This window comes from Ammodytes marinus, assembly GCF_949987685.1.
Source record: "Ammodytes marinus genome assembly, chromosome: 13".
In the NCBI taxonomy this organism is placed as follows: domain Eukaryota; kingdom Metazoa; phylum Chordata; class Actinopteri; order Uranoscopiformes; family Ammodytidae; genus Ammodytes; species Ammodytes marinus.
Genome location: NC_137217.1, coordinates 21,534,509 through 21,546,760, shown reverse-complemented (window position 1 = coordinate 21,546,760; position 12,252 = coordinate 21,534,509). Strand labels below are relative to the sequence as shown.

At 40.7% G+C, this 12,252-nt stretch overlaps 1 protein-coding gene across 1 annotated transcript; it reads right to left on the bottom strand.

Annotated features, from left to right (window-relative positions):
* Positions 1–8,090: 8,090 nt before the first annotated feature.
* On the bottom strand, positions 8,091–10,815 carry cox6b2 (cytochrome c oxidase subunit 6B2). Its single transcript, XM_080039735.1, has 4 exons — positions 10,754–10,815; positions 10,159–10,290; positions 9,402–9,502; positions 8,091–8,439 (listed from the first exon to the last, which is right to left on the bottom strand). Exons 2-4 carry the CDS (start codon positions 10,262–10,264, stop codon positions 8,386–8,388), a joined length of 261 nt encoding a protein of 86 aa, XP_079895861.1. The 5' UTR covers positions 10,265–10,290; positions 10,754–10,815; the 3' UTR covers positions 8,091–8,385.
* Positions 10,816–12,252: the final 1,437 nt, after the last annotated feature.

Genomic DNA, 12,252 nt, shown 5'->3' with positions numbered 1-12,252 from the left:
TACAGGACCTGATTAACCGGGGCTGGATTACAAAATGAAAATCACCCTACTCATCACCCATAGTTTGTGTGAGGAAGAAATCAGGTGAATTGAGACTATGTGTGGACTACCGTGAACTTAATAAGAAGTCGGTGCCGGATAGACATCCTATTCCAAGGATACAGGACATGCTAGACAGTCTCAGTGGAAGCTCTTGGTTTTCGGTACTAGACCAAGGAAAGGCGTACCACCAAGGCTTCTTAGATGAAGAAAGTCAGCCACTCACTGCCTTTATAACTCCGTGGGGCTTATACCAGTGGGTGAGGATCCCATTCGGACTGAGTTCAGCTCCAGCTGAGTTTCAAAGAAGTATGGAGGAGTGTATGTGGGGTCTGCGTGACGACATATGCCTGCCTTACTTAGATGACAATTTAGTCCACAGTAAGTCCTTTGAGGACCATGTAGAACATGTAAGGGAAGTGCTACGTCGGTACAAGCAACATGGAATAAAACTCACTGCAAAGAAGTGTGAACTGTTTAAGTCCAAAGTGAGGTTTTTGGGAAGGGTTGTGTCAAGTGCAGGTCATAGCATGGATCCAGCGGAAGTGGCCCCTGTACAGGCTCTAAAAGAAAAACACCCCACTACAGTAGGAGAAGTCAGGCAGCTGTTGGGCTTCCTATCCTATTATAGATCATACATTCAAGACTTTTCCCGCATTGCGAAGCCTTTGTATGAACTGTTAGCTGCCCCACCTGCTACCCACATACCTGAAAACAATGTCAAAGTTGCAAAAAGGGGGAAAACAAAGAAAGGGAAATCAGGACAGTTACCGTCAGGAACACGCGTTTCATGGACTGATAATCATCACCAGGTTTTGTGTTATCTGATTGACAAACTCTCCAGCCCTCCAATTCTAGGCTACCCGGACTTTAATGAACCATTCGTCCTGCACACGGATGCTTCTCAGGCAGGACTAGGAGCAGTGCTCTACCAGCGCAGTCACGGCAATCTACAGGTAATAGCCTATGGGTCCAGAACGCTCACTCCCCCAGAGAAAAATTATAACCTTCACTCTGGAAAGCTAGAGTTCCTAGCGCTTAAATGGGCCATTTGTGAGCGCTTCAGAGACTATCTTTTTCACGCTCCCTCGTTTGTTGTCTATACCGATAACAATCCACTCACATATGTACTGACAACAGCGAAGTTGAATGCTACCGGACAGAGATGGGTTGCTGAGTTAGCTGACTTTAACTTCAAAATTAAATACAGGCCAGGCAAAGCAAATGCTGATGCAGACGGGTTATCAAGAATGCCAATGGATTTTGAGAGCTACATGAGTCAGTGCACCCAGTCAGTCTGTCAGGATGCCGTCAGAGCAACAGAACAGGGTATTTTAGTCCAACAAAAAGAACCGAGCCCACTCCTCAGTTCAGTGTCGTTTAATGCTCTCAAGGCACAGATGGAAGATGAGAGTTTTCTCAATACTGTTCAACCTTTATCCAGAGAAGAGATACAGGCAGCTCAGCAACAAGACCCTGTGATAGGCAGAATGTATGAATACAAAGAGAGAAATGCGAAGCCTACTGTACAAGAGTTAAAGGGTGAAAGTGTTGAGCTTAAAGCGCTGGTGAGAGAGTGGGGCAAGCTTGAAATCAGAAGAGATGGGACTATGTACCGGAGAACTCGAACAAAAAGTCAGCTTGTACTCCCAGAAAGATACCGTCCGCTCATCCTAAATGAGCTTCACAAGGAAATGGGCCATTTGGGTACAGAAAGGACAGTAAACTTGATCAGAGACCGCTTCTTTTGGCCCAAAATGCAAAGGGATGTTGAACATTTCATAACAAATGTGTGTGAGTGCCTCAAGAGGAAAAAACCAAACAGACAGTCAAGGGCACCCATGTTGAGTATTGAAACCACACATCCATTCCAAATGGTCTCTGTCGACTTCCTGCATCTGGAAGAATGTAGAGGGGGCTATGAATATATTCTTGTGATAATGGACCATTATACTCGCTTTGCCCAAGCATATGCCACAACCAACAAATCAGCCAAAACTGTGGCTGATAAACTGTTTAATGATTTTTGTCTCAAGTTTGGTTTTCCAGAAAAACTGCACCATGACCTTGGGAGAGAATTTGAAAACAAACTGTTGCACCACCTGAAAGCTCTCTCCGGTATCAGGGGGTCTCACACTACTCCTTACCACCCGCAGGGGAATGGGCAGACCGAGAGGTTTAACAGGACTCTCCTCTCAATGTTGAGAACACTGACAGAAGAACAGAAAAGTGACTGGAAAAACCACCTCCCTAAGGTCATACATGCCTATAACTGCACAACTAGCGAGGCCACAGGTTATTCTCCATTCTTTCTTCTGTTTGGCAGGCCACCTCGACTGCCGGTGGATTTGTTGTTTGAGACAGAGAGTGAGAACTGTGCCCGCTCCTCCCAAGAGTATGTGGAAAAGTGGGGACGGAGGATGGCTGAAGCATATGACATTGCTTCCAGAAATGCTTCCAAGTCAGCTGACAGAGGAAAAAGACAGTATGACAAAAAAAGGTACGGCCCCACACTCCAAGTAGGCAGCCGTGTCTTAGTGAAAAATGTGACTGAGAGAGGAGGACCAGGAAAAATCCGCTCCTACTGGGAGGATAACATTTATGTCATAAAGAGTCAAAAAGGGGAGGACAGTCCTGTGTTTGAAGTGGAACCAGAATGTGGCCGAGGCAGGACAAGAATACTTCACAGAAACATGCTTTTACCTTGTGACTTCCTCCCAGTAACCACACATGAAGAGAACACTCCCGCCACAACTCGTTCAAAGAGAAGTAACAGGGACAAAAACAAACAAAAACATGCGACTGGAAAAGCACTACAAATGAACAGTGAGGACTCGGATGATGATTTTCCTGCAGTGACATTCACTTGGTCTCCATCTGAACCTCAAGACCCACCATCGCTTTACCCCACAGCTGAGCAGTTCCATCCACAAGCCGAAGAGGCTGTCCCAGAAGTGTGTGAGCCTCATCTTGTTGAAGACGAACAGGCCTACACCACAGCTTTGGCCGACAGCGCAGAGGAGGCTGCTGGTGACGATGAGGTGAGCTCAGAGGAGGAAATTATGGAGACTGAGCTGCGGGACCCGTATCCAAAGAGACAAAGGAGGCAACCCCAAACACTGACTTATGATCGACTTGGCCAGCCACACTTCACAGAACGAATAGTTTCCACTCAGGGGATGGATGTAAAAGGCTACTGGCGGCCATGGTAGTGAACTAAAAGGGACTTTGTAAACCGAAAAGACACTCCTTACCTTTTTTTAAAATTATACCATGATGTGCCTTGTGTTTATTTTGTAGTAGGTAACACAGACGGTTGGCTGATTGATGTGTTGTGTGTGTTGGGTATGGGTTATGGAGAAAAGAGATTACTCAACCAAATGTGGGAATTCAGGGATGTGTAATATGCATTAACTATGTATGTGTTTGAGTACGAAGACTGATGACATCAGGAGTATCCCTGACTACAGTGCAGGTAGTCTAGGTAGCTCATAAACAAGGTTATAACCTAAATATTACCATTCAATGTTATGCATGTCGCTGTATTTGTGTGAAAGGCAAGCAGGTATACTAAGATGTCGGGACGACATTATTTAAAGTGGGGGAGAGTGTAGAGGTATAGGTTTACATGGTCAAAAGAGTATTCATTTAGTTATTGTGGGCATTCTATACAGTTAAAGCAGAGCTCAAGTGATTTAATATATGTTCTATAAATGCATGATTGTGTTACTGTTTCATGCCGGTTAATACATTATAAGGTGTAATGTCAAGTTCCGCCACTAGGCGAATCTATTGTATTACTGAGGAGGTTTTGAGTAGAAGAAGAAAACTGTTGTTGATGTGTTATTATTACGTTCGGAGAAGAAGAAGTTTAACGTAGTAGATGCTTGCAGCCATGCAGACAGCATGAGAGAGTAGGACGCTGGCACACTGTATTGGAATATATTCTTCTTGTTTCGGTAAAATAAAAGAGTGTTACTCCGACGCAAGTACAGCCTCTGCTACTTTTCTGTAAGCCTGCAACACTAGCAAGTTATGTAGTTTTGCTAATTTTACAATTCATCAAATATTACTAATATGATTTGGCCATTTGGTATTATAAATAATCTATGCATTGGTTATACAGCATAACACATGCCATTCATTCAGGGGTTGCGATGGCCACCACACTCTAGGTCTGTGTCCCACCTTGCCCACCCCAGTCGATATATATCCTGGCAACGCCACTGCTTCTTTTACTTTATTAATACTCCTTCCATCAATTATTTCCTAACCACCAAGCTCACGTTTAGACAGGTGTACTGATGTTAAGTTAGATAAATATTTTCTTTAGTTTTCTAATAGTTTCTGTATTTTATTGCTAAATTAAGATTGAACAACACAATTCCCAGGGGCCTGAAAGCAGGCATAAGTCATTACTATAAGTCTGTTTAGTTTATCAATGAGTTGATGACAAGAGTCCTGTCTGGAAAGGTCACCGGGAATCTATTGAGGCAGTGACTGAAAAAGAAACCGGATTCTAATTAATATGAGTGGCCACTTCCCTTTTCTTGAGTAATATTATTCTGCGAATCACACTTAGGCCTTCGTCTTGAAATATCTTAATTCTCAATAATAATAAAAAATAATCTAACAGAGAAGGAGTGACGTTTAAATGCTTCGGTTCAGCACCTTCAGTGCTTGCAACACTTGCAATACACTTCTCTTCTTCGGAAAACTATTCCTCTCCTCCCCTGTATGCATCCGGATGTTTCAAGCCGTTGCCAAGGGAACCGTTCCCACATCATCTACTGTGACGACCTGGCCTGGGTGAGCAAATCAAATGATAAAGACATCTGCAAAGAGCAAACAAAGATGCACACAGAGACACAACACAGGCAAATAGAGAAACAGAGGCAGAGATAGCAATACCACTATCACACACACACACACACTCAAACCACATCCCGCCCGAGCACATGCCTGATCACATATCGTACTATATGTAAATTCAAAGTACGATAGTGTCCAGGACTTTGAGCCTTAAAATAAAGTTTATGTGACTTTAGTAGTGCACCACCCCAAATTGTTGTTTGTCTTCACAAAATGATTTTTTCTTGCATTGGTGCAATTACATTCTTACTTTATTATATCCTACTTTTACTGTTGTTATCAATAGTTTTCTAACTTTTTTTTCTTCCTTTATAAAGTGTTTTTTATAATTTTTTACTATGGCAACATATCCTTTTTATGTTAATTTCCATTTAATTTCTATTTAATTCATTTATCTTTTGCAAAGCACTCTGTGCATGTAATTTCTATGCTGTAAAGCACTTTGAGCTGCATATCTTTTAAGAAAGGTGATATCTAAAAAGTTGATTATTATTATTATAACCATGGGCCTATCCGAAAACTTTTTTTGCATAGGAAATTTCCTTTCCTATCGAGATGAACCGGAAGTACTCGGCGGATAGGTGATCCGAATTCTCCAAATGCTTAGGAAAGGCATAGGAAAGGAGCCTGGATTCATCCTTTAACCCTCCTTTAGCATAGGTTACTCCTGCTCCTGACCAACCTATGCTAAAGGAAAGGAAATAGTGGTATCCCATAATCCTTTACGGCGGCAAGATTTAAAGCAACAGGCCACCGCCGGAGTTTACCGACTCTACACGAATACGAACGAGAGGTAAAACAGAAGAGAGGAGAGGAGAAGAGAGGAAGATTTAACTCGGCTAAAACAAAATACCCCCCCCCCCCCACACACACACACACACACACACACACAGGTTAAAGATAATAAAGAACTCATAAAAGACCAACATCATAATAGTTATTTTTTTATAATAGTCTTTTTTATAATAGTCTTTTAGTCTTTTTAAAAAGAGGCTACACAAGTGTAGCCTCTTTTTATTCCACATGTGAATTGGGATATATGGGAGTGATTCTCACTCTGTTGGCGACAACCTGATTAAAATCAATATGAAAAGAACGCATTGATCAAACGAGCTGTTGTTGTCAATTTTCGGAGAATAGACTATAGTGTAGCTTCACGCTAGTGACTCACGTCAGCAATACTCGTCGTCGCGCAATGACGTCGGTTAGGAAAAGTGGAGTCGAATTCATTTGAAACAGCGCTGTCCTTTCCTATGTTCGATAGGAAGCACCTTTCATCTCTCCTTAACCCCGATGACGTTTAGGGGTTAAGGCATAGGAAAGGAGGCTTATAGGTTAGTAGATTGGACTTTTCGGATAGGCCCATGAGTGAGACGGGTGTCGGTTTGTAGCGTTGTCTCTTGTGATTGGATAAAAATGTCGGGATCCTCCAATAAGTTAATTTGCCGATGACATGCAGAGCAGCTGACTGAAAGATCGGCTTTATGAAATGCACGTTATGAAAGTGATCACTGTATGAATAAAGAGCGATTTAACACTTATATTAACATAAATAAACCGCTTTTTTCACCTTTAATATGCTTTGATAATGATAACATAATATTGAGCTTACAGATGGAGCATTGTGAGGACATTTCCTAGTAGGTTTGACTCATTTAAAAGTGTTGCAACTATGCCACCTTGTGTTCACAGTGTGTCAATTACTCATGTTGACACAAGTTGACCCCTGACCAGATAAACTCCCACAATTCACCATCACAGTTCTCTCTCTGGCGGTCACAGTTCTCTCTCTGGCGGTCACAGTCCTTTGAAACATATTCCTTTATGTTTCTTGCATATTTTCCACTTATTTGTTCTAGTTTTGTGTATATTAAAGACTGAAGAGGATTTGATTTGGTCTACAAATCAACACAGAAGACCCTGCTCTCTCAATGGAAGTGCCCATTTTGTAACTATAAGGCAAACTGTAGGACCACAATATGAACAGACATGAAACAAGAATTTAAATCCTAATATTGCTAAAGGCTGTGAATTAACATTCACTTGTCTGTGATAATAACAGATTTAGAGAAATTGTTTGAGAGAACAGTGGAGAAGACAAGACTGTGGTTGACTACATCCACACTAGGCATAATGGATATCTTGGTAATGAAGAAAACATCTGTATGATGTATGGTCAGGAAATGCCTTTGTTTATATTATAGTTTTAAGAACTCATAAATATCATGCATCTTTTAGGATAAAAAATTCTGTAACAAGTAGTCGTATAAAAAATAAACATAAAGTACAGGCTAAAAACTCAATATGATGATATTTAAATGTATCTTTATAGTTAATCTGTTTCTGATTTTGATGTGTGAAACATTCGATTGCAGTAAATCATCTGTGCATTTTCAGACCGTTTGTGCGGCAAAAATGGGCATTCTTCCACTTCCGTTTCAGAGAAAGCAGAGGATGTCGAGTTAATTATGTGCACTTCCACACTAATGCTCTGGTTTCCAGGCCCGAATCACTTCAAACAGTGCAAATATGTTGAGAGGGTGCAGCACTGAATCCATCAACACAGGTTTCCTTACGTATTTTGGAAGATTGAATGAATCAAAATAATTCTGATGCTGGTCCCCAAACAATCACTTAGTTACCCAAAAACCACAAGCTTCATCCTAACAATGCTCAGGTTCATTGTTAGGCTCCAGAGACATAGCCCAACTGTGCCCCCATTTGGTACAACTGGAGTATTACATGTGAACCAGCATCTGGATTTATCACCACTGCCCCCCTATGGAAAGACTGTGAACGAAGAGCGGACTACATAAACATATTTAGTTCAGATAATTGTGTTTACATTTGTGGTTGTATTACAATAATCACGACAGCTGGGGGCTATATACTAAAAAGGCAACAATATTCAAAACTAGTTTCATTCACTTACTTTTCCTAAAAGACTAAATGATTTGAATGAATAATTATATTAATTAAACATTAGGAGATTTTGGGACAACAGGCACTAGGGACATAAAACTGCCATTAATATGGATATGATTACAGTTACTGAGAAGACCAGTTACTCATTAATAGTAGATTCAGCCGTCTAGGATTCCTTTCCTAAATTAGGTTACAGAATTAAGAAAGAAGTTAACTATATCTGATGGAATAATGTCCCAAACGTTAATCCAACAAAGTAATGAAATGTTTTAATGAACAACATCCTTTTAATTAAATCCGGACTGAATTTATTGAGTCAACAACGCAGAGAAGTAGTTTACAATCGAGATGGGAAACAAACTTCAGACCTTAACATGTAGGGTAAAAAGTTGTGCGTGTTTAAGTTATTAACAGTTACATTACTGATGACGAAGATTTTGTAGCTGTTTGAAAATGTCCTTAGGCACGCAACAAAAGTCAAAAGGCAAAAGGTGCAGGTAACAGAATGTCCAGCTGTGGACTGTCCTGATCAAACACAGCCTGTCGATTTCAGATCTTCCCTGGGAAACTTCCGGCCTCTACCTGCTCGTCCCATTTGGCAACCTGCGCGACAAAGGAAACACAAGCCTCATGTGACAACAATAAAATGCTCCAGCCAAATTCATTATTGACCTTTGGAACACTTTGCATATCAAAATAGTCTCACAGCTGTTGCATCAGATGGCAAATACAAGCAGCCTCAAAAACCTCAACTCAGAAAAGGTTGTTTACTCACAAATGAAACAGCTGTGAGAGACTAGATTGTCAGTCAGAGGAATAATTATATGATGGAACAGGAACACAATAAGCAGAGAATGAAAGCGTAATGTATGAGATACCTGATCAACAGTAAATCACAGAACAAAATTAAGCTGTATTCGACACAACTAAATAAAACCACAGGGGGACATGAAACAGAAATTCAACAAGCATGAAAACAATGGCCCTGTCTGGGCAAAATAGTCTCGCAAAGCCAGACCAAACTACAGCAGGTAGTATAGTCTGGAACCAAGCTATATCATTTTGTGTATAGGGGGGAAAACTGGGCTGGCCTGTTTTAATTTCTGTAAACCAATTACAATCGTCTTGGGCAACGTGTCCTTTCAAAATAGTGCAATTCTGTGCCGACAAACACCGTTAATGACGGCCGCCGTGTGTGTGCGCACACGTACGTGTGTGTGTGTGTGTGTGCAGCAACATTTTGAGCTGGATGCTGTCAAACCGTATCAAACACAAATGCACACTTTCTGTTTTCTCCCGTTCTGAGCGGAGCATACACGGTAGGCTACAGCAGGGAAGAGGAAGGGGAGGAGTTTGATGCTATTATCTAGCAGGAGCGCTATACTAGTTGTCGATATCTGGTTAGCCAGACTAGGGCTACACAGCTGACCTGCAATGCCCAGTTTATAGAAACCTGTCTTAAAAATACTATCAGAATACAATTGTGTAGTCCATTTCCTTAGAAGACACCAAAACATACAGAGAAGTATACAGTCTGTATTGTTAACTGTAAACCTATAACTTACCCAGCTCATGGGACAGAGGCTCTTGTAGACCCTCTGGTACCAATCACAGGGAGCCACATCCTGGTCTTTGGCTGACAGAGCCTTGTTGCACCTGTGGAAATCTGGAGCAGAAATAACAGTTCAGCATAACTCATCAGAGGCTATCCTCGAACTAAAAACACCACAGATATCTGAGGTTAGTCTGTACTAATTCAATTATGTTGTTATGAAATGTTGTTTGAATTCTATTTTTTCAACTACACAATTGTATTTGCCATTTATTAAGAATACTGAATACTATTAGAATCAACCAATGTCACTTGTAAGTCACAGATTTCATGTGACAAGAATAATAATCGCATGACGATTGATGATTTATAAGCTTACATTAAACTATCAGCTATCTTATGGTGCACCATCTAAATTAGTTTGTTACATTTAAACAATGTTGTTACAGTTTACAAATATTTAAATTTAACCACAACCCTGCTGATACAAGCTATTTATTTATTTGTATGCAAGCGTTTTGATGCCCATTTCATGTATGCTTGCACAAGTTTATATTTACTGTATACGCAGAGTTCAAGCATATCTACGCCCCTAGAGCTAAAGTGAGTTATATTATTACTTTTTTTTAACGCAATTTGGAATTAAAACTGTACAATAACCAAAACTAGAGAAAAATAACGTATTGGAGTTTTAGACACGTTTTCACAAAAATGTATTTCGTTGGTCCAGACTTTAAGCATGATCACAACATATCCTTCCATGACCTCACCCAGGTAGTTCTGGAAACAGTTTCGGGTCTGGTTGGTGTTGGGGAACCGGGCGTCAAAGGGAGCAGTCCTGTAGCCCTTGATCTTCGCATCCATAGTATCAGCCATCTTTTCGGTCAGACGTTTAAACGACACTGAAACAGGGCAAAGGGTGGATGTTACAACGACACGTTAGATGATAACAACGGCCACAGTGTCACCTCAACACAACGTTAGCTAGCTAAGAATAGCTTCGTGATTACAGTTCAACTTAGGTCAGCTTTTGACGCTTTGTGTGTTATCAAACCTAATGACTAATATACGCCAGCTGGCTACATATCTCTGATAAGTCTATTCAAAGAAACAAATATTAGAGCCGTGACACGACCACATAGCTTTGAATCAAAGTTAGCACAGTGTGCGTTGCTTCAGTCAGTTAGCTGCAGCTAGCTGTAAGCTCACTGCTAACATGTTAGCATAGCTGGATTTAATGATTAGTATACACAACTGAGAACAACTGGTTGTTGTGATATTTCTGGTGGCCCAGAAAGCTCGAGAAAGATGGGCTTGAAGTTAGTTAAAAAAGAGCAGACAAAATCGGAGTTACAGACGGCTAACCTTGGAAAGTTTCTTGATGTGTCCTCGGTGCTATGTCCTTCTGTGACGCGCAAAGGTTCCTGGGAAAGCTGTCAATGAGAATAGCCTCGTTTGAGTAGAAGCATGAGTAGGAGCCGTCTTGCTCAGACCTGCGCAATTATGACGCGCATCTTGCTGAGCGCACAACAATAATACGGCAAAAATGCTGTGCGCTCAGCAAGACGCGCGTCATAATTGCGCAGGTCTGAGCAAGACGGCTCCTATTCAAACCATTTGTCTGACAACATCCTGTACCTAACTTTAATAGTAAAGTTTTTTGGGGCAATATCTAGATACAATAGCTCTATCTGTTTATGACTATTACCATTACAACACAATTATATATATATAAAATATATATATACACACTGTGTGCACATTTTTTAGACAAGTTGTATTTTTGAGGATTCATTTTATTATTGAACAACTACAGTGCTCTCAGTCAATCCAAAATGTTAAAGAACCTAAACCTGAATGTTTACGAAAGTAAAAGTGAGGTAAGATGCTAATTGTTGCCTTTAAATATGAGCTAGTTGGACCTTTTCGGGTTGAAGATGGCCTCAAAATCAACTCCCAAACCTACTGCCAGTTTCTAGAAGACACTTTCTTCAAGCAGTGGTACAGGAAAAAGTCTGCATCTTTCAAGAAGACCATGATTTTTATGCAGGACAATGCTCCATCACATGCATCGAAGTACTCAATTGCATGGCTAGCCAGTAAAGGCCTTAAGGATGAAAAAATAATGACATGACCCCCTTCCTCACCTGACTTAAACCCTATTGAGAACCTGTGGGCCCTGCTTAACGGGATATTTACAGTGAAGGAAATCAGTACACCTCTCGGAACAGTGTCTGGGAGGCTGTGGTTGCTGCTGCACAATATATTCTCGTAAGAAAGACAAAACCTCACTTTTACTTTCGTAAACATTCAGGTTTAGGTTCTTTAACATTTTGGATTGACCGAGAGCACTGTAGTTGTTCAATAATAAAATGAATCCTCAAAAATACAACTTGCCTAAAAATTTTGCATACAGTGTATATATATTTTGCACTGTTGTCTCTGTGTGCACTGTTAGTCTTTTGTATGTCTTGGATTATTTTTCTTGCATTGTTGGAAGGAGTCACATATTTAAGAATTCTAACTCTTTGCCTATATTTGTTGCGCATATGATAAATTAAGAAACTTGAAACTTTATTGCAGGAGTGAAACTATCACATTAAAGATCACATATTATGCTAAATGCACTTTTTAAATGTGTTCTAACATATCCATGGGTCCATGGTGTGCCTAGAGACTGCCAAAATATCAAAAAAATAACAATATCTCCTTTTCTCACTCTCCCCCTTTCTGAAACCCCCACCCCTCCCCCCCAATATACTCGAGTCAGAATTCTCGCCGACTATTACGTCACAGTCGGCACAGCCACATCCCCATATTTTCTTTATATGTCCATGCTTCCCCCCACATTAGTAACCAGAAAC

Bases quoted from the DNA above. Each gene is read 5' to 3' on its own strand.
- cox6b2 (XM_080039735.1), bottom strand. From the start codon at position 10,264: ATGGCTGATACTATGGATGCGAAGATCAAGGGCTACAGGACTGCTCCC. The intron at 9,503-10,158 runs GTGAGGTCATGG...TTTCTGCTCCAG, and splicing joins CTGTTTCCAGAACTACCTGG to ATTTCCACAGGTGCAACAAG. The intron at 8,440-9,401 runs GTAAGTTATAGG...TTTGTCGCGCAG, and splicing joins GCCTCTGTCCCATGAGCTGG to GTTGCCAAATGGGACGAGCA.